General features: G+C 39.9%; 1 protein-coding gene across 1 annotated transcript in view; it reads right to left on the bottom strand.

The window, feature by feature from the left end:
• Window positions 1-1420: 1420 nt before the first annotated feature.
• Window positions 1421-18619, bottom strand: part of prex1 (phosphatidylinositol-3,4,5-trisphosphate-dependent Rac exchange factor 1) — a 199186-nt gene continuing 181987 nt past the window's right edge. Inside the window, exons 34-40 of the mRNA XM_080204930.1 lie at window positions 16778-16921; window positions 15829-15934; window positions 14492-14558; window positions 13643-13833; window positions 10706-10808; window positions 10515-10582; window positions 1421-4940 (exon numbers count right to left, since the gene is read on the bottom strand). Coding sequence (XP_080061056.1) covers window positions 4898-4940; window positions 10515-10582; window positions 10706-10808; window positions 13643-13833; window positions 14492-14558; window positions 15829-15934; window positions 16778-16921 — 722 coding nt within the window. The 3' untranslated portion in view covers window positions 1421-4897. The remainder of the gene's footprint in view (window positions 4941-10514; window positions 10583-10705; window positions 10809-13642; window positions 13834-14491; window positions 14559-15828; window positions 15935-16777; window positions 16922-18619) is intronic.

The following is an 18619-nucleotide window of genomic DNA, read 5'->3' as shown; positions in this document are numbered from 1 at the left end:
TGAGACAGTAGAATCTTGCACTGCGGTCTCCAAGAAGAATTGGAAATGACCAACCTGATTCACAGAGCTATAGCTCCAGCGAGGACTGACTGTGTTGGAAGTTGGAAGTGTCAGCCAGATCCAATGTATATTGGGATAGCAAATCCCAAAGGGGTTTGAGTTGAGTCGAGGTTTGGACAGAAATGTGGGGTGTTTGCATGTGATTTTTTTGTGGAGGCTTGTAGTAATAAATCATGGTTTTTGAGTATTGTGTGGCATCATTACACTAGTTTACAGCTATTTTGTTGGGGAATTAGGAGTGCTTATTTTTGTTAATGTATCATTTTCTGTGCAAGTTTATCCTTCATAAAATCCTAAAGTAAAGAACTGACAATATGTGTAAACAGGAGCATGCAACTCCTACATTGTTTCTAGTTTATTATTCTTCACTGGATGTCAAACATGTTGAAGTGCCAGAAAAATATTTCACTACAAGATAAGCAAAACACTATCTCGTCAAAGGCAAGATACATGAATGATTCTTGGAGGGTTTAAGTCCATATTAACACGAGCAGAAATAAAGTAACAGTTGATCCTATTTAGTTATGTCTACAGATCCTATTACAACAGAGTGTACCAGGTTTCAGTAAACCTTTTTCCTTTGAGACAGGTGCTGTTAAAAACTAGAGATAGCTTCACGATTGTGGTGAAATACTTTATTGGTCACAAAGTAGTTACATCGCAAAGGGTCTACAATTCTTACTTCCATAACGTCACTAATTCCAGGATTTCAGTAACTTAAAGGGAAAGCTTCCGAGAGAAATGGGGAAGGATGCACTCAGTACAAGATAATGTTCGACCGCAGTTTCAACTGCTGCAGCTCAGGCATGTCACCTGAAGCTCTTTCCTCAGTCCATAACTGACCAATTGTCCCTTTTCCTTTGCACATGGGTATGTGCCATTGATGATTTTCTGATGAGCATCAGCAACAATTCAAGTCTCAGCGGCCAAGTTTTGAATAAAGGAGTCCAGTATTAAACTAATCAGTGCACTGAGAATGGAAGGTGTGGCCAAACTCAGCGTGTTCCATTCCCTAAACAACCCTAACTCATTGTTGCAAAGAATTGATACCCTGCAATGTGCTTATTTAAAAGTGCCATTAATCTCCACTCTGCAAATGCGTTTCAACTGATGGGCAGAAACGAGTGCAACAGATCAAAGATGTAAACAGAAAATGGCTTAACAAAATCGTTGTTACAAAAAAAATGCATAATTTCGTTAAGCCAACTTGTGAAATGATAAATGAATTGGATATTCAATAAGAAAGCGTACTGTGTGATTGACTAGCCACTGCTATAGATATTCTGGGACAGAAAGTTCATTAAATACAACTAAGCTCAATTATTAAATGAAAACAGGATTAAAGGCACATCCAATCCTCAACAGTAAATAAAAATTTATTTGCTAACAGGTTAAATCTGACAATCTAACTATTTCAATAAAATAGCATTTAAAATTAACCACTGTACAACTGTAGAATTGAAGGAAAACTACATCATCAACCTGATGTATTTACAACATTAGCAAAACAATGGTTACAAGCATTATACACAACAAAGGTTTTGTCAATTTTTAATAAGTCATGGGATGAAAGTGCACCTCTTCCTTGCTGGTCTTTGATAAAGAAAGTATTGCACTGGTAATGACAGAAACTGTTACAAGGGCTTGGTCCCTTAATCTAAAATCAAGAGAAATGATTGTCTTAATTTTACAGATCTGCAAACTGATATTTGCCAGACAAGAGGTGCAATCTAGGACTTTAAATGAAACAGAATTGTGTTAGTATTCCTGAATGTTTAAAACAAGTAATTGCATCAGACCAGCAAACAGATCAGACAAGAGCCAGAATCACAATGTACCATTCTCTGTTTGCAGGGGATTAAGCATTTTAAGTTGCTTGTAAATGTATGTACAATTTTTCTATTAACAGTTTAGTTATGACAATGAATTACTACTTATCCAAATTCAGCAAATTTATTTTTTGCTGAATTTAAGCAAATATTAACGTCAATATTTGACCCAAATACAGGCTGAGCAGACACATAGCCACAAGAAGCTGCCAAAATATTAATTTGGACTGACATGAATTTTTTTAAAAAAATGGATGGGCCAATTCAAATCTAATCTTAAATTTGGAACTTGGTACACAATGAGCAAAGAAAAAACATCCTTTTATTAGCCACAATAAATTGATCTTCCACGTTGTGAAATATAGGAAAAACAAATCGGGAGCCAGTTAAAAATGCCTATTATTTCTTAATTGAGTTACTTATTGCACAGGAGATTTCCACACAGTGCAGCATGCATCCCAAATCTATAAAAGACATTGTAACTCAGCACTGCCAGGTTAACTGAGGGGACAGGGGTGGTGGAGTGGAGTTTGGGAAAGAATGTGTTGATTGCTGTCCAGCGGGTCTTGGTGGAAAGTGTGCACCTGCGGACACTGGCCGAAGACAGACGAGACTCAACAATAAGAACAATCTGCCAGGAATCCCCATCTCGCTCAGACCTAAAGAAAGATCACTTACAGGAGGCAAGAGAATGGCCAGCTTCTATGTAATCAGTGCCAACAAATAAGTGGAGAAGGAGAATTAAGTTAAAAAGAATGGACAATTGCAGTATCAAATTCATCACAATAGATACAGTTTCATTCAGGGGGCAATGTAAATTTCCAAGATTTGTTACAACCACACTGAGTAATGCATGATTAAATTACTACCAGAACAGCACTGATGACATCCAAGGCTGCTTATATAAACAGCCCATGAAAAAGGAAGCAGAGTTGCTCTGGTGAAATACTGGAATTTATGATTCTTCACATGTTTGGCTCAGCTGAGTTAAGCATCTTGGACATTGAGAAATGTGTGTCTTAACCTATATGCAACCTATTACAATCTATGCTGCTTCAGTGAAAACGGAGATGATTAATTGGGGTGATGCAATGATCTGTTCTCTGGGCTACAAGCCGTGCAGAAATGCATGGACAGGAAATCATGGAATTTTGGACTGGAATTTAATCAAATACGGTTTCTTCACTGCTTATATCATTCTCCCCAGTTCTCAGCCAAAAAGTTACTTTAATTCGCAATTTAAAACATATGTACAAATAAGTAAACCAGTATCTGCTCAGCCAGTAGAATGGTCAACATAATTCTTAAAAACAATTGCAGGAGAAGATATTTTACATTTAAAAGAAAATAGTTATAACCATAGAATATTTACCATGTTAATACTGAACAATATTTCAACCTAACAAAGCAGGTGAATTCCAGGAGCTTATAATTCTAGCTTTAAGGCACTATCAGCGGGCTTCAAAATTTAACCAATTAACCTTTCGCCCTGAGACAACAGCTTCAACACTTATCTATTGTGCAAATAGACAGAATTTTTAAAAAAGTTAATACTAAAACCAAAATGCTTACAAAAAGGCCTCTTGCTGTTTGCCACATAACAAATATTAGAACAAATTAGACAGCTTTTCAAATAATTCTAGCCTAAGTGCCAGCAATTTCAAATTGAAAATGTGGAGATGTATCGAGGCTAAAATAACATAGCCTACAGTCTGCCTTTTTCTTCATGACATATCTGTTAGAATCCAGTTCCTCCCCTTTTCATCCAGCTCTCGACAGATTTTGCGTCAATAGGTATTGTGGCAGAAGCAATCAGAATTAAGTACTGCACTGGGTAAACACAAGGTTTCATGTCAGCAACCTCAAGAATAACGCAGGCAAATGAATGTTGGGAGGTTTTACTTCCTGTTGCTCAATGTGAAATGCAGATACTAATACTGTCACCCATGACAATAAAACAGTTCCAACAGGTACATTATTGTCAGAAATAGCAATATTTACCAACAAAATTTATAGGGTTTTATGTAAGATTCTGCAAGATTTGGGCAGAATTTATAAAACACAAGTGAAGAACTTGGACAAATTTGAGGCAATTTAGATCATTAATGCAACTCTATCCTAAAAGGCCAATGGATTAGTTTACATTTTGCACTTGAACTCAGCTTGTGCTGCTAACAGCTGGTTTGGAAAGTAAATGGAAAATTGAACCACTGATTCAACAGAAGAACAAACACAGTCTGGACAATTTCAGTGAACCACATTCAAGCTGTCTTAGAAGCAACAGGGAAGGCATAATACCATAGGGGGCATTATAATTAAGGGAATTTTTACATGGTTTGTTCATTAAAAAATGAATCATTAACAGTACAGGATATATCAGGAGCTCTGGTGAAGCAGAATGATTGAGAGCCTTCTGTAGCTACACAACATATAATGGCTGTGCATACAGTACTGTGGATGGTCTCAAGAGTACATTATGTAATGGGTACTTTGTAAAAGAAACAGCTGCAGCTTCTCTGCAAACGCAACAATCTATTTGCATAGCATCCTACATCTTCAGCCAGGCAGTTAGTATCTGAAAACAAGGTCCGTGCATAGCCATTGGGATGTATATATAAATCAGTAGAACTCCAATGGTGAGAAAAGATGTGATCAAACCCATCATTACACTGGCACAAACCAGAGGTGTCAAATTCCATGCAAGACTAGGCATTTGCATACCTAAAGTTCTTAATCTGGTAGCTGCTCTATAGGTTGCTATAATAATATATCCATGAGCTGATGAAGAGTGGGACAGTCAACTATCACTGTGCTATTAATGGAGGTCTGGGCAACACAGCAGTTCTGTTCCAGTGCTGCTTGCTACAATACAACTGCCATTGTATTACTGTGCATACACAGACAGCCCACAGTTTGACTGCAGCAAAACAGACACAACAAAATTGTACAACGTCTAGCAGCGCTAGCTCTCTGGAAAGTCTCGAACAGCCTTTGCAAAGCAGCATCTTTCATAAATCTCCATCGGAAGGCGGTTGACAGAGGCGGTACAATCTAAGAGGAAACAAAAAGGAAGTAAGTAATGAAGTGCATTTTCAAATTTTTGATCCATCATTTTCTAATAAAGAGAAAAATACAACAGCAATGCATCTCTTCAATATGTTAAGTGGAGATAAGCACAGTCCAAGCACAGCTGGCCTTTGGATTTTAGGGCCTTCAGCACAGCTGATTATATGCTTTGCAGATGATAAACACAGACCGCTGAACATGGCAAAAGGTGAAACTGCTCTTTGGTGCTGGAGTTCTGCGCTGTTAATCTAATTGTCTAATGTAATCGGATCATATCCCAGGCTTGTAACTACTGAAATCAAAGGCAAATAATGATACACATATGGAATCATAAAATGGTTACAGTACAGGAGGTTATTTGATCCATGCTGATCCCCTGAAAGAGCAATTCACCCAGTGCATGCCCCTGCTTTTTGCCATAGTCCTGCAAAGTTTTCCTTTTTGGTGAATGATCCAATTCCCTTTTGAACAACTTGACTGAACCTGTCTCCACCACATTCTCAAGCAGGGCGTTCAAAGTCTCAACCGCTCACTGCGTGAAAAAGATCTTCCTCATGTCGCCATTGCTTCCTTTGCCGATTTTCTTAAATCTGTGCCCTCTGGTTCTCAATCCTTCATCCAATGAAAATAATTTCTCTCTATGTATCCTGTCTGAATCCCTCAAGATTTCAAACACCTCATCAAATCTCCTCCCAGCCTTCTTTCCCATGGAGAACAGCCCCAATTTCTCCAATCTTTCTACTGAAGTTCCTCATCCCTTAAGCCATACTTGTGAATCTTTACAGTACTCAATCTGATGCCTTCACATCTTTCCTAAAACAGGGTGCCCAGAATAGGATACAACAGGGTACAACAGTCCAGCTGAGGCCAAGCCAGTGTTTCATAAAGGTTTAGCATAATTTTCAGGCTTTTGCACTCTATGCCTCCACTGATAAAACCCAGAGTGTCGTATGCTTTATTTACCAAGCTCTCAACCTGCCCTGTCACGTTCAATTAATTATGCACACATAGACCCAGTTCCTCTGCTCCTGCATCCTTGTAGAATTGTACCCTCTTTTATATTGTCTCTCTTCATTCTTCCTACCAAAATGAATCACCTCATACTTCTCTACATTAAATTTAATCTGCCAATCGTCCACCCATTTCACCTACTTGTCTACGTCCTTTTGAATTTCAATACTATCCTCCTCATGGCGCACAATAATTCCGAGTTTTGTAACATCTGCAAATGTTGAAATTGAGCCAGTACACCAAGTCTAGGTTATTAATACACATCAGGAAGAGTAGCGGCCCTAAGACCAACCCCTGGAGAACTTCACTTCCAACCTTCCACCAGGCAAAATGAGAACCTGCTCATCACCACACTGTTTTCTGTCACTCAGCCAAATTCACATCCATCTTGCTGCTATCACTTTTAATCCGAGAGTTCTAACTTTGCTCACAAGTCCACTGTTCTGAAAGCCCATGTACATCACATCAACAGCAATACCCTCAACCACCATCTTGATTAGCTCAAAAACTCCAGCAAATTAGATAAACACAATTAAAGTTTATTTATTAGTGTCACAATGAGGCTTACATTAACACTGCAATGAACTTCCTGTGAAAATCCCCAGCGCCTGTTCGGGTACACCGAGGGAGAACTTAGCATGGCTAATGCATCTAACCAGCACGTCTTTTGGACTGTGGGAGGAAACCAAATCACCCGGAGGAAACCCCCAAAAGACACGGGGAGAATGTGCAGTCTCCACATAGTCACTCAAAGCTGGAATTGAACCCAGGTCCCTGGCGCTATGAAGCAGCAGTGCTAACTACTGTGCCATTGTGCCACCCCAATTTTCCCTTAACAAATGGCTAGCTTTCCTTAAATAACCCAATTTTCCCAAGTTACTATAAATTTTGTCCCAAATTATAATTTCTAAAAGTTTGCTCACCGCCAAACTTAAATTGACTGGCTTGTATTTGCTGGGCTTTACACTTTTTTTTGAAGGGTGCCACGTTTGCAAATCTCCAGTCATCTGTCACCACGCCTGAATCTAAGGAAGACTGGAAAATTATAGCCAGTGCTTCCACAATTTCCACTGTCACTTCACTCAGTATCCTTGGATGTATCTCTCCCAATCCTGATGATTTATTAACTGTAAAAAATCACACAGCTTACCTAACACCTCCTCCTTATCAATTTTAAGCCCTTCAACTACCTGAACTACCTCTTTCAGCGCGACATATTCTTCCTTGATAAAGACAGATTCAAAATACTAATTTAGTACCTTAGCCATTCCCTCTGCCTCCATGCATAAACCCCTTTTCGGTCCTTAATGAATCACACTCCTCCTCCACTTACCACATTTTTTTACTATATTTACATACCTAGATTAGACATTTGGATTCCCTCTTATGTTAACTATCTGTCTTTTCTCATACCCTTGCTTTGCTTTTTCAATCCCCCTCTGAAACTTCTACATTCAGCGTGGTTCTCAAGTGCTTTATCTGCCGGATATCTGTCAGAAGCACACCTCTGTTTCACAATTTTCAATTCTTTCGTCATCCAGGGAGCTCTGGATTTGTCTTCCTTACCTTTCCCCTTCATGAGAACATACCTTGATTATAACTGAACTCTCTCATCTTTAAAGACAGCTCACTGTTCTGTTACAGTTTTGCCTGCTAATCTTTGATTCCAATTTATCTGGGCTAGACTTTTTCCTAGGCCATTGAAGTTGGCTTTCTCTTAGTTAATTATCTTTACTCTGAATTGTTCTTTGTCCTTATCTATAGCCAATCTAAAGCTTATGATACATTGACCATGTCCCCTAAATGTTATCCTGCCAACACCTTTATCTATTTAGTCCATCTCATTCCCAAGAATCAGCTCTAGCATTGCCTCTTGCTGAACTGCAAACTGGAAACAATTACCTGAAGAAATTCCTGTCTCCCTGTTCTTTACACTAATACATTCTGCACCCTACTTACAAATAATTAAAGTCCTGCATTCTCAAACAACTCCATAATTCTTGCACTTTTCTATAATTTGCTTGAAAATTAGTTCCTCTACACATTTCACTGCTTGGTGGCAATAGAGACTACATTCAGCAATGTAACTGCACTTTTGTTCTTTAGCTCTCAGTGAAAAGGATTGTTTCAGAGCATCGGCTGGAATATTCTAACCTTGCCTGCAGCTGGTATTCTCCAGTCCTGCTGCATGAATGGAGTTTTGGCCAAGTGCCAAATTCTCTGTCCTTGCTGGTAGTGGTGATGGGGCTAATGAGATCGGAGAATCCCAGCCATCATCTCTCTCCGGCACGTCAATGCTCTCCATAATCAATTCGGCCACCCCTTCTTTCCTATCTTTCTGAACCACTTTGTGTCTAAGAATCCAAGTCCTGCCCTTCTTTAGATCAGGTCAGTTATCCAAACATTATATTTCCACACAGCAACCTTATTTACTACACTGAACACATTCACATACATGCATAGTAACTTTACTATTTTCCCTCTTACGTTAAACTCATCTAACACCTTACTATTTCCTACTGCAATATTATCTTTCCATCCATCTCATCTTTCTCTCTTGTGTTACTCCTGGTTCTCACATTCCTGCCAATTTAGTTTAAAAGTTCCCCAATAGTACTAGCAAATCACCTTTCAATGTTCAAAGCTGTGTTTAGGTTCAACTAATCTGATCTGCACAGGCCCCATTTCCTCCAGAATTGATCTCAATGTCCCAAGAATCTAAAGCCTTCCCTCCTGCACCATCACTCCAGCCACTCACTCAGCTATTCGATACTCCTGAATGTGGTATTGGGAATAATCCAGAGATTCCAACTTTGGAGCTCTTGCTTGCTAATTTCCTGCCCAGCTCCCTACATTCTGACTGTCGGACAACATCCCTTTTTCTACCCCTGCTGTGAACCATAACTTCTAGCTGTTCACCCTTCCCCTTCAGGATGCTCTGCAGTTACTCGGTGACATCCTCAACCCTGGCACTAGGCAGGGAACTCACCATCTTGAGTTCACATTTGCAGCTACATAAATGCCTGTCTGTCCCTCCAACTATCATGTCTCCAATCACAATTGCCCCTCTTTGTGCCTCACCCCTGTGTATTGCTCGAGACTGAAATGCATTCAAGAGGCTCCTGCATTAGCTACCCGTTCCTTCTTGACTGTCTGGTGGTCACAAATTCCCTCTCTCCCTGCATACTCTTAACCTGCAAGGTGACCTCATATAAGTGAGCTAGCCACAGAACTCTACAGTACTTTTAAAACAGCAAAACATCCCAAGGCACTTCACAAGAGCATTATCAAGCACAGTCACATCAGGACATTAGGAAAGGGGACCAAAATCATCAAGTCGTGAATTTAAAGGAGGGTCTTGAAAAAGAAAACAGGGGCTTAGGGCAAGTCAGCCAGAGGTGACCACTGATGGTGCCGGAGCAAGGCAACCTCCTGCAAGCTGTGCCCAGCATATCTTCTAATTCTATCTTTTACTCTCATTCTACGCTTCTAAAACTTCATTCTAACTCTTTTAAACTCTCTAACAATGAACAATACATGTGGCACTCTCTTTCCTTCTCTATGTACGGCAATCTTTGTCTGTTAAGCGGGCAAGAAACAATACTTTTCACTGTATACTAATACATGTGACAATAATAAATCAAATTAAATTAAATCAAAAAATCAAATTCCAGAACTAAGGGCCCAGTCAGTTGAAAGCACAGCATCCAAGACTGGAGAGATTAGACATCAGGAATGTGCAAGCGGTCAGAGTTGGAGGTAAGTTCACATTTCTGGAAGATGGAAGATGGGAGGCTGGCCAGGATGATGTTGAGATCATCAATCTAAAGGCAACAAAGGCATAGAGGAAGATTTCAGCAACAAATGAGCTAATACACGGGTGGAAATAGGCAATCTTTTGGGGAGAGAAAGCACAAAAGGATCTGGCTGGTAAAGGGATGGAACGGAGTTTGCTGCAAAAACTGAAATCAATCCCCATTATTTAGTTGGTGGTGTAGGAAGGGATCAAGAATAGATTCTATGAGGACACTAGCGTGAACAGTGCAGAAACAGGGGAAAACACCATTTCGGGTGACTCCCTGGTTACAACAGGATAGAAAAGAATGGAAATAGGTGACAGCAGTCCAATCCAGATGGATAATGGAGGAGATACATTGGAGGAGGATGGTGTGGTCAATCCTTTCAAAGGCTGCCAACAGGTCCAAGGAGGAGGAGGAGGGATAGTTGACCTTGGTCACAGGATGCTAGCATTTGTGATCTTATTAAGAGCTGTTTAATTGCTGATGCAGGATGAACTATCTGATTGGAGGGGCTAACCACAGGATTGCAGTAAAAAAAAGGCATGAATTTGGGAGCACCAATTACACAATCAAGGATTAGAGAGAAAACAACACTTTAAAAATACTGCGAGAAATGTTTTACATTCCTAATGTGGACTGTCTAGGATAAGAATTCAGAAAATGTTGTTCCTGGCTGAACGAGAACTACTGGAGGAACTCCTCAAATCTGACACACAAGATATAGCCAGTCTATGCGTTTATAATTTACCTTGGTACCGACTGTGGCATCTGGTCCATTACTTTCAGATTCTTGGCTGAGTTCTCAACCCTTGCACCCTACAAAAATAAAACAAATCCATTGTTGTCAAATAAGGGCAATTGGATTCCGCAACAGGTCAGGAGTTTAAAACAATTAGGCACATGCCTTGAATCTGTTTCATTGGTCTTTGAGGTTCTTACCTGTTTTCTCATAATGTCTGTAGCTTGCATGATACACCTAGGTAAGAGTCCATGACTTCGAGCAAGAATAACTGCTTGTTCCAGGGTCACGCTTAAAGTACTCCTGAATAAAACCAAAATATCAGGACAATGACTACAGATTTGTCACCACAAGAAAGACAAAACATCTTGGGCATCACCTGCACAGGTGAAGGGTAAACAAAATGAGCCGATTAATACAGCAAACTCCACTAAAGGATCAAATCATTCTATAATAACACACATCGTGCTTTTCTAAAGTAAATCCATGAACCCACAAGACAAATTCACCAAGATTTTAATTGTCATCTCAAGGTCACAAAATCTAAAATTTGTCCTGCCCTCCTCCCTCTAGGTTTTGAGATGTAAATTGGTTACTTGTACATCAGGAAATGTCATTTCCCACTCAAATAAAAACATATTTATTATCGTTTGCTCAAAGTGCTGAAAATTAGCAGTGCTTTTTCAGAGAAATCGATACCTTAGTGCAGCTTCTGAGCTAGGCAATGCCTGAAGTGTACAGAAAAGCTGAAAATAGTTTAAGCAACGTGCTGCTGTCACATCTGGACAATCTGGTTCATAATATAAATCACATTATAATGATGTGGCTGGACCAACTTAAGTCTAAAGCACTTAGGAATCGACAGATTAATATTGGAAACTTTGACAAAAATACATTTGAATAGAGCACAAACACTTTCATTGATGTTTGATTTAATATGGCAGCTGGCATGTCACAAGCAACACAAATGCAGTTCGCTACAACCAAAATAACTTTCTTTTCATGAGATCTATGATCTCTCAAAAAAATGTTAAACAGCACCAGTAAAATACCTTTACAAAAAGGATAATATTACCATTTGAAAGCCAAGAGTTAAATTTTAAACTTGCATAAATAAGGTGTTATAGAATCATAGAATCCTTATAGTGCAGATGGAGGCCATTCAGCCCATCAAACCTGCATCGATAATAATCCCACCCAAGCCCTATCCCCATAACCTCACATATTTACCCTGCCAATCCCCCTGACACTAAGGGGCAATTTAGTATGGCCAATTAACCTAACTCACACATCTTTAGACTGTGGGAGGAAACCAGACATGGGAGAATGTGTGCCACCCATACAGAATTAAACAGAGGTTGTAGTCTGAAGTGAAACCTAGACCGATTGGCAAATACTATGAAAATACTCAATAATTACAGACCACGAGAGAATTAAAAATGTGAGGGGTTCAGATTTGGATGAGATGCTCTGCTATATCAGTGACAGATGTTGGTCTCACCACATTTCTGCACAATTCTAGACAAAAAGACATAAATTATGCCTCCAGGTGATGTTTCAAGACTAGGCAGGTCAGAAGATTCCACTTGGACTCAGTCCATACTTAAGAACAAACTCACAGCGACATTAATGTAAACAGCAGGCTCCCAAATGCTTCATATCCAATTAATTACTTTTGAAACACAAGTAAGCAACTACAGCAACAGCTTCTCAGTGAGACAGCCAAGAGATAAATTATCTCTTTTCTTTAAGAAGTGGTTTTGGTTGATGGAAATGTGTTCACCAGGACACAGATCTCCTCTGTTGCTCTTTCAACATACCTTGGAAAGGCTAAAAGGCCTCAACTTAGCAATCAAGCTAGCACTTCAGAAAATAAAGTATCCTCACTGAGGTTTGACAACAGGAAGACTCCCAACATAAAATTGCACACCAAATCCAATACCAAGGTCACTGTCTCCAGCTAGACAACAACTAAAGTAAAAGTTTATTTATTTATCAGTCACAAGTAAGGCTTACATGAACACTGCAATTACGTTACTGTGAAACTCCCCCTAGTCGCCACACTCCAGTGCCTGTTCAGGTCAATGCACCTAACCAGCACGTCTTTCAGACTATGAGAGAAAACCGGAACACCTGGAGGAAACTCACATAGAAATGGGGAGAACGTGCAGACTCCACACAGACAGTGACCCAATCCGAGAATCAAACCCAGGTCCTTGACGCAGTGAGGCAGCATTGCTAACCTGTGCCACCCAGGTGTTTGATCTGCATTAGTCTACAAGTGGCACCCATCATTTCTTATTCATCTCATCAATGGCCATCAAGGATTCTCAAAATTTGTAGAATTCACAATGTTGCAAAAACACAATGGACTCATCTCCATAGTGACTGAATTAGAATCCCTACAGTGCAGAAGGAGGCCATTCAGCCCATCGAATCTGCACCGACCACAATCCCACCCAAACCCTAAGCCCATAACCCCATATATTTACCCTGCTAATCCCCTGACATTAAGGGATATTTTAGCATGGCCAATCTACCTAACCCACACATCTTTGGCCTGCAGGAGGAAACCAGAGAACCTGGAGGAAACCCATGCAGACACAAGGAGAATGTGCAAACTCCACACAGACAGTGACCCGAGGACGGAATTGAACCAGGGTCCCTGGCGCTGTGAGGCAGCAGTGCTAACCACTGTGCCACCCTAATTCTGCAATGAAATTCTGTTGGAATTTACCAAGACTGCTGATGAACATAGAAGTTGGCCCATTTACACTGCTGGGCAGATTTTACAGCACGGGCAATAATACATACAGTTGTGCATAAAACTAGTGAGTGTAGTTTCAATTTTCTGCCTTCTTACCTTCCTTCACTGAGAATAACTATTTAGTCAGGCTGTGCTGGACATCACTCAGCTAATATGTAACAGTGACTATGAAGTCAAGATCACTGTAATGGCAGCATGAGTCAGCCACACAGATTTATTTCACAAACGAACGTAAACATGCCAACATACTCCACATCATCGGATCCTGATAATTTTACATGACAAATTTTACAGCAATCCAAGAGTGAACAGTTTGGAATGCTCTGTTTTAACAGAAAGACACAGAGGTAACTGGAGATATATCAATTACCTTTGTATACCAGTGCTGCACATAACAATCTGACAAGCTCCAAGCCTGTTGCAGAGCTCAGAAGATATTGGCAAGGTTGCGATTCCAGAAGCAGAACTACTCGAGCTCACTGTGGATGCTGAATGCTTTGGGCTGACATACAACTCCATTAGTCGTCGAAGTTCCTCCAAAGCGTTGAGGGGACGTAACAGCTGCACGTTTTTAAAAATGAAATGTTATATACGAGTCCGGTTTGTGTCAATACTTTACATGCAAGGAATGCCACTGTACTTTATGTAATATCTGGACCCTCGTCTCAAGTTTCTTTTAGTAGCTAGATTTAATATTTAAGTACAGCAATCTATGCAAGATCAAGTACAACTGAAAATATACATCTTCATTTTGCTTGCACTAAAACCTGAGTAATAACACAGAATCGAAGGGAGAGGAGAGGCCATTTGATCCAGTGTGTGCATGCTGGTGTTCATGTTCTGCACAAGCCTTCTCCCACACTATCAGCTTATTCTTTTATTCCTGATGTACTTATCAACAGGATACCATAAGCAACATTATCTTAGTATCATGTAGCATGTTAAATGCAAGTCAAATGTGGGCACTTCATGATAATGCAATAACGAAAACTGAGGACAAATAGCATAGTATGGTACATCACCGCCAAATTCAGAATAGCACATCAAGACAAACAGCAGGATTTACAACCGGGTTTGTTTTCATTGCAGAGAGAGATTTCTAATTACTTAAACATTCTAATTGATTAGTTTTCTATCAAATGCAATTTATTCAAAATCATAGAACCTGCTCTGTTAGGGACATGATAGAAGTCTGTTGAGACCACAAGAGATCTCTTACCTGGTTTATCTTTACAGCTGTCGTCGAAGAATCAGAAGGTAAATTAGATCTTTCTAGATAGAAAGTCCTACAGAAAGATCAAAAAACTTCAGTTAAGAGATGGATATGCAATAGAGACACACAAAAAAATCTATAACAATTAGCTTACTCCTGAATCTGTAGAGTCAGGTAACAGACATCAACAGATCTTTCAACACCCTTTTTCCTTTCACATCTTTCAGATGCTCAGGAAGACAAAATATATCAATGTTAGAGAATGTGTTAAGGGATTTTCTTCAAAAGGCAAAAGTAAATCTCTCAAAACGCTGTCCTAGTATTCCTCAGCACTCTAGAATTCCAAGTTTTCTTGTGCCATTTTCATCCTTTAACTTGGTTCCCACTAATAACCACAATCACCAAAACCTACCTGCCATGGTTGGAATTCCAGCTTAGGTTAGGACAGGGGTTAGGGATATGTCTGGTTTGCTTTTATATTTGTTTAGAGGATGTGAGCATTACTGCTAAGCTAAAATTTATTACCCATCTCCAACTGCATTCCAGAACGTGGTGGTGCACCACCTTCTTGAAGCACTGCAGTCTGTACGGCGTAAGTACACCCAGTGTTGTTAGGGAGGAAGCCCCAGAATTTTCAGTCAGGGAGAGTGAAGGGACTGTGATGTAGTTCCAAGTCAGGATCATAAGTGACTGATGCCCAATGTTAAACAATCAAATAACCAAGTAATATTTTCAATCACTTGGAATCTTGCTTTTCCTCTTAATTTCAAAGTAAGATCAATCTTTTTAACGTGAGATGGAATAGAAGTTTCTAATTCTTTTCCAACATGGACCCAGAACCTTGATGTATGCAGCACTACCCAAAGAATTAAATGTAGATCAATGCTGCGGGCAGCAGGATGGCACTGTGGTTAGTACTGCTGCCTCACAGTGGCAGGGACCCAGGTTAAATTCTGCCTTGGGTGACTGTGTAGACTTTGCACATTTTTCCCGTATCTGCGAGGGTTTTCTCCGGGTGCTCCAATTTCTTCACATAGTATAAAGATATGTGGGTTAGGCTGATGGGCCATAGTAAATTGCCCATTAGTGTCAGGGGGATTAGCAGGGTAAATACATGGGGTTACAGGGACAAGGCCTGGGTGGGATTATTGTTGGTGCAGGTTTGACAGGCCGAATGGCCTCCTTTTGCACCGTAGTGACTCTATGATTCTAAAATTTGCACCAGTCTGGCCCCCAAGTCACAGGATCTTGGTTGTACCACTGATTTAATCATTATACTTTCAAGGAATGACCTTCCAAAAAAATTGTCTTTTTTTTCTAAATTCCTTCTACAATTAACTTACCTGACTTTCCGATAATAATATTTAACTTTTTCCAGAGAGGCTGAATTGATTTGTTGTTGAAACTCTTCTGCTGAAACATTTTCTGGAGAACATTGGCTCTCAAGTGCTACAGAGAAAAAAAGTAATTATTACTATCTTGGTATAAGATCTTCCTGTGGTTGCCTGCACCACACAAAACTACTTAAGAGCAAAACAACAATTCACCGAAGAATGACAACAAAAAATTAATAGTTCAAGCTTGATTACATCAGAGAACAATAATTGATCCATGAAGATGGAGTTTGATTTTCTTTCCTTCAATTCAAATTGGTTTCACTCAAATCCTGACAAGATCTTAATGATTGCAAATTGTTACCTAGTACCAGTTTATACCATATGGTATATGTATGTTTCCATCCAGAATAGGCCAATTTGTTTTTTTTAAAGTAAAAGTTTATTTGTCACAAGTAAGGCTTACATTAACACTGCAATGAAGTTACTGTGAAATTCCCCTAGTCACCACAGTCTGGCGCCTATTCGGGTCAATGCACCTAACCAGCACATCTTTCAGGACATGGTAGGAAACCGGAGCACCCGGAGGAAACCCACACAGACAAGGCGACAATGTGCAAACTCCACACAGACAGTGACCCAAGCCAGGAATTGAACCCAGGTCCCTGGCGCTGTAAAGCAACAGCGCTAACCACCATGCTATCGTGCTGTGCTGAGCAACTTCCCGCACTAGACAGCATTCTGTTGCAATATAAATTCATCATTTATGAACAAACACACTTCCGAAGCAGCGAAAGCTTACAATTCAAGTCCATCAATAGCACATATCCAATTACATTAAGCACTTAATGCAAATAAGGGAGAATTTAGATAAGAGCATAACATGTACAAAACAATTTTTGCTATGGTATGCTTACATAAAAGGATAGCTGCCGTGTTTAAATGAAAGCAATTTTACCTTGCGTGAACAGCACTGTGTGTAGCTTTAAACTTCCACCATTCTGGAACTTAGAAGGCAACTCGGCAAAGTTATGACCTTCGAGGTAAAAGATAACTTTCATTGCTTGCCGGCTTCCATCAACATGATAAGTGATAGAACTATCTGCAAAATAAAATCAAAATCAGCATTTAGGAACTGTTTTGGCATGACATGGCAATGTTGCATATTCTTGAAGATTCTTTCTTCTTAGACCACTGGAGCAACCCAAGGTTAACTGACTGCTAAACGCTGCAGTTTATTTAGACAGAGTAACTGGCAAGCATTCTTTAAAGTGAGCTGGGAAGGAAGTGCAGGCATTGGTTGCTCCTCAGAAGGAAACAAATGTCTAAACCACAGAGCCCACAGCAACTTGTATTTTATTTTACAATTTTTGAAATGTGTGTGCCCAGTGAAGGTAAGATCAACATGGATGGAAGAAAATTTAAAACCATAGAATGTGACAGCTCAGGAGGCCACCATTTGGCACAGTGGACCAGTTACTGCTCTCTGAAACCTATCCATTCACCTTTAAGGCTTCAACCAAATGCTAAATTAGAGACTGAAGACAGTGTCAATGAGCCCTTTGAGAACACTAAAATTTATACATAAATCTCATTTTCTGCAAATGATATAATGGGCGTCATGGTGGTGCAGTGGTTAGCATTGCTGCCTCACAGCACCACGGACCCGGGTTCAATTCCCGGCTTGAGTTGCTGTCTGTGTGGAGTTTGCACATTCTTCCCTCCGGGCGCTCCGGTTTCCTCCCACAGTACAAAGATGTGCCAATGTGCCATCCCATCCCTACCATCTGTCCAGCCCTCTCAGTATTTTATCCATTTCAATTAGATCACCTCCAATTCTTCGAAATTTCAGTGAGTACGAGGCAGTCGACCCAATATTTCCGAACACAGAATCTCGGCACCACAGGAATAAGTCTGGTGAACCTTTGCTGCCTGTCTTCAAGGAAAGTGTATTCTTCCTTAGATAAAGAGACCAAAATTGAACACAAAGCTTCAGATGTGGTTTCCCGAATGCCCTGCACAGCTGCAGTAAGACATCCTTGCGCCTGTACTCAAATCCAGTTGCAATGAAGGCCAAAATACCATCTGCATTTCTAACTGCTTGTTGTACCTGCATACTTCCTTTCAGTGATTGGCCTACTAGAATGTCCACGTTCATTTATATGTCAATATTTCCCAATCTATCACCATTTAAATAATACTCTGCCATTCTGTTTCTCCAGCCGAAATAAATAACTTCACATTTGTCCATTTTACGTACTGCAATGGTCATGTATTTGCCCATTCACTCAACCTGCCTAAGTCACCTCAAAAAGTTACAATTCCAGTCAATGTTATAACTGGATGTGAAGATCCCAGAATGGAACCCTGGCTCAAGAGGCAGTAATTTCTACTTTCTAAAAATCAAACGCAGAAGACCACAAACTAGTTTTAATGACAACAATAATTATTAAATGTGGAAAAATTACAATATAATGCAAGTAGCTTAACAAATACACACAGGTTTTAAGATTATCACAGATGACAAAGTATATTTTAAGTTACAAGGATCTCGTTACCATAAAAAGTTGCTTTGATACATGACCACTGTGGACAAATGCACCCAGCTCTTTGAACCCAAGTTAGCCCCTTGGGATTTCTCCTCAGATGATTGTCACAATGGGGAATAGAGTTTGAAAAGCAAAATATGCTTTAAAATCTCTTCTCATAATTATGCTTTCCATTAGTGGTTTGTATTCCAAAATTCAGTCCACATTTTTCAAAAGACTCTTGCAAACAGAGCTATAGCCCCACTTTTACC

This window comes from Carcharhinus amblyrhynchos, chromosome 16 (assembly GCF_965287045.1).
Source record: "Carcharhinus amblyrhynchos chromosome 16, sCarAmb.v2.hapA, whole genome shotgun sequence".
NCBI lineage: Eukaryota > Metazoa > Chordata > Chondrichthyes > Carcharhiniformes > Carcharhinidae > Carcharhinus > Carcharhinus amblyrhynchos.
The sequence above is the reverse complement of the archived record's forward strand: the minus strand, read 5'-3'. Positions and strand labels throughout refer to the sequence as shown.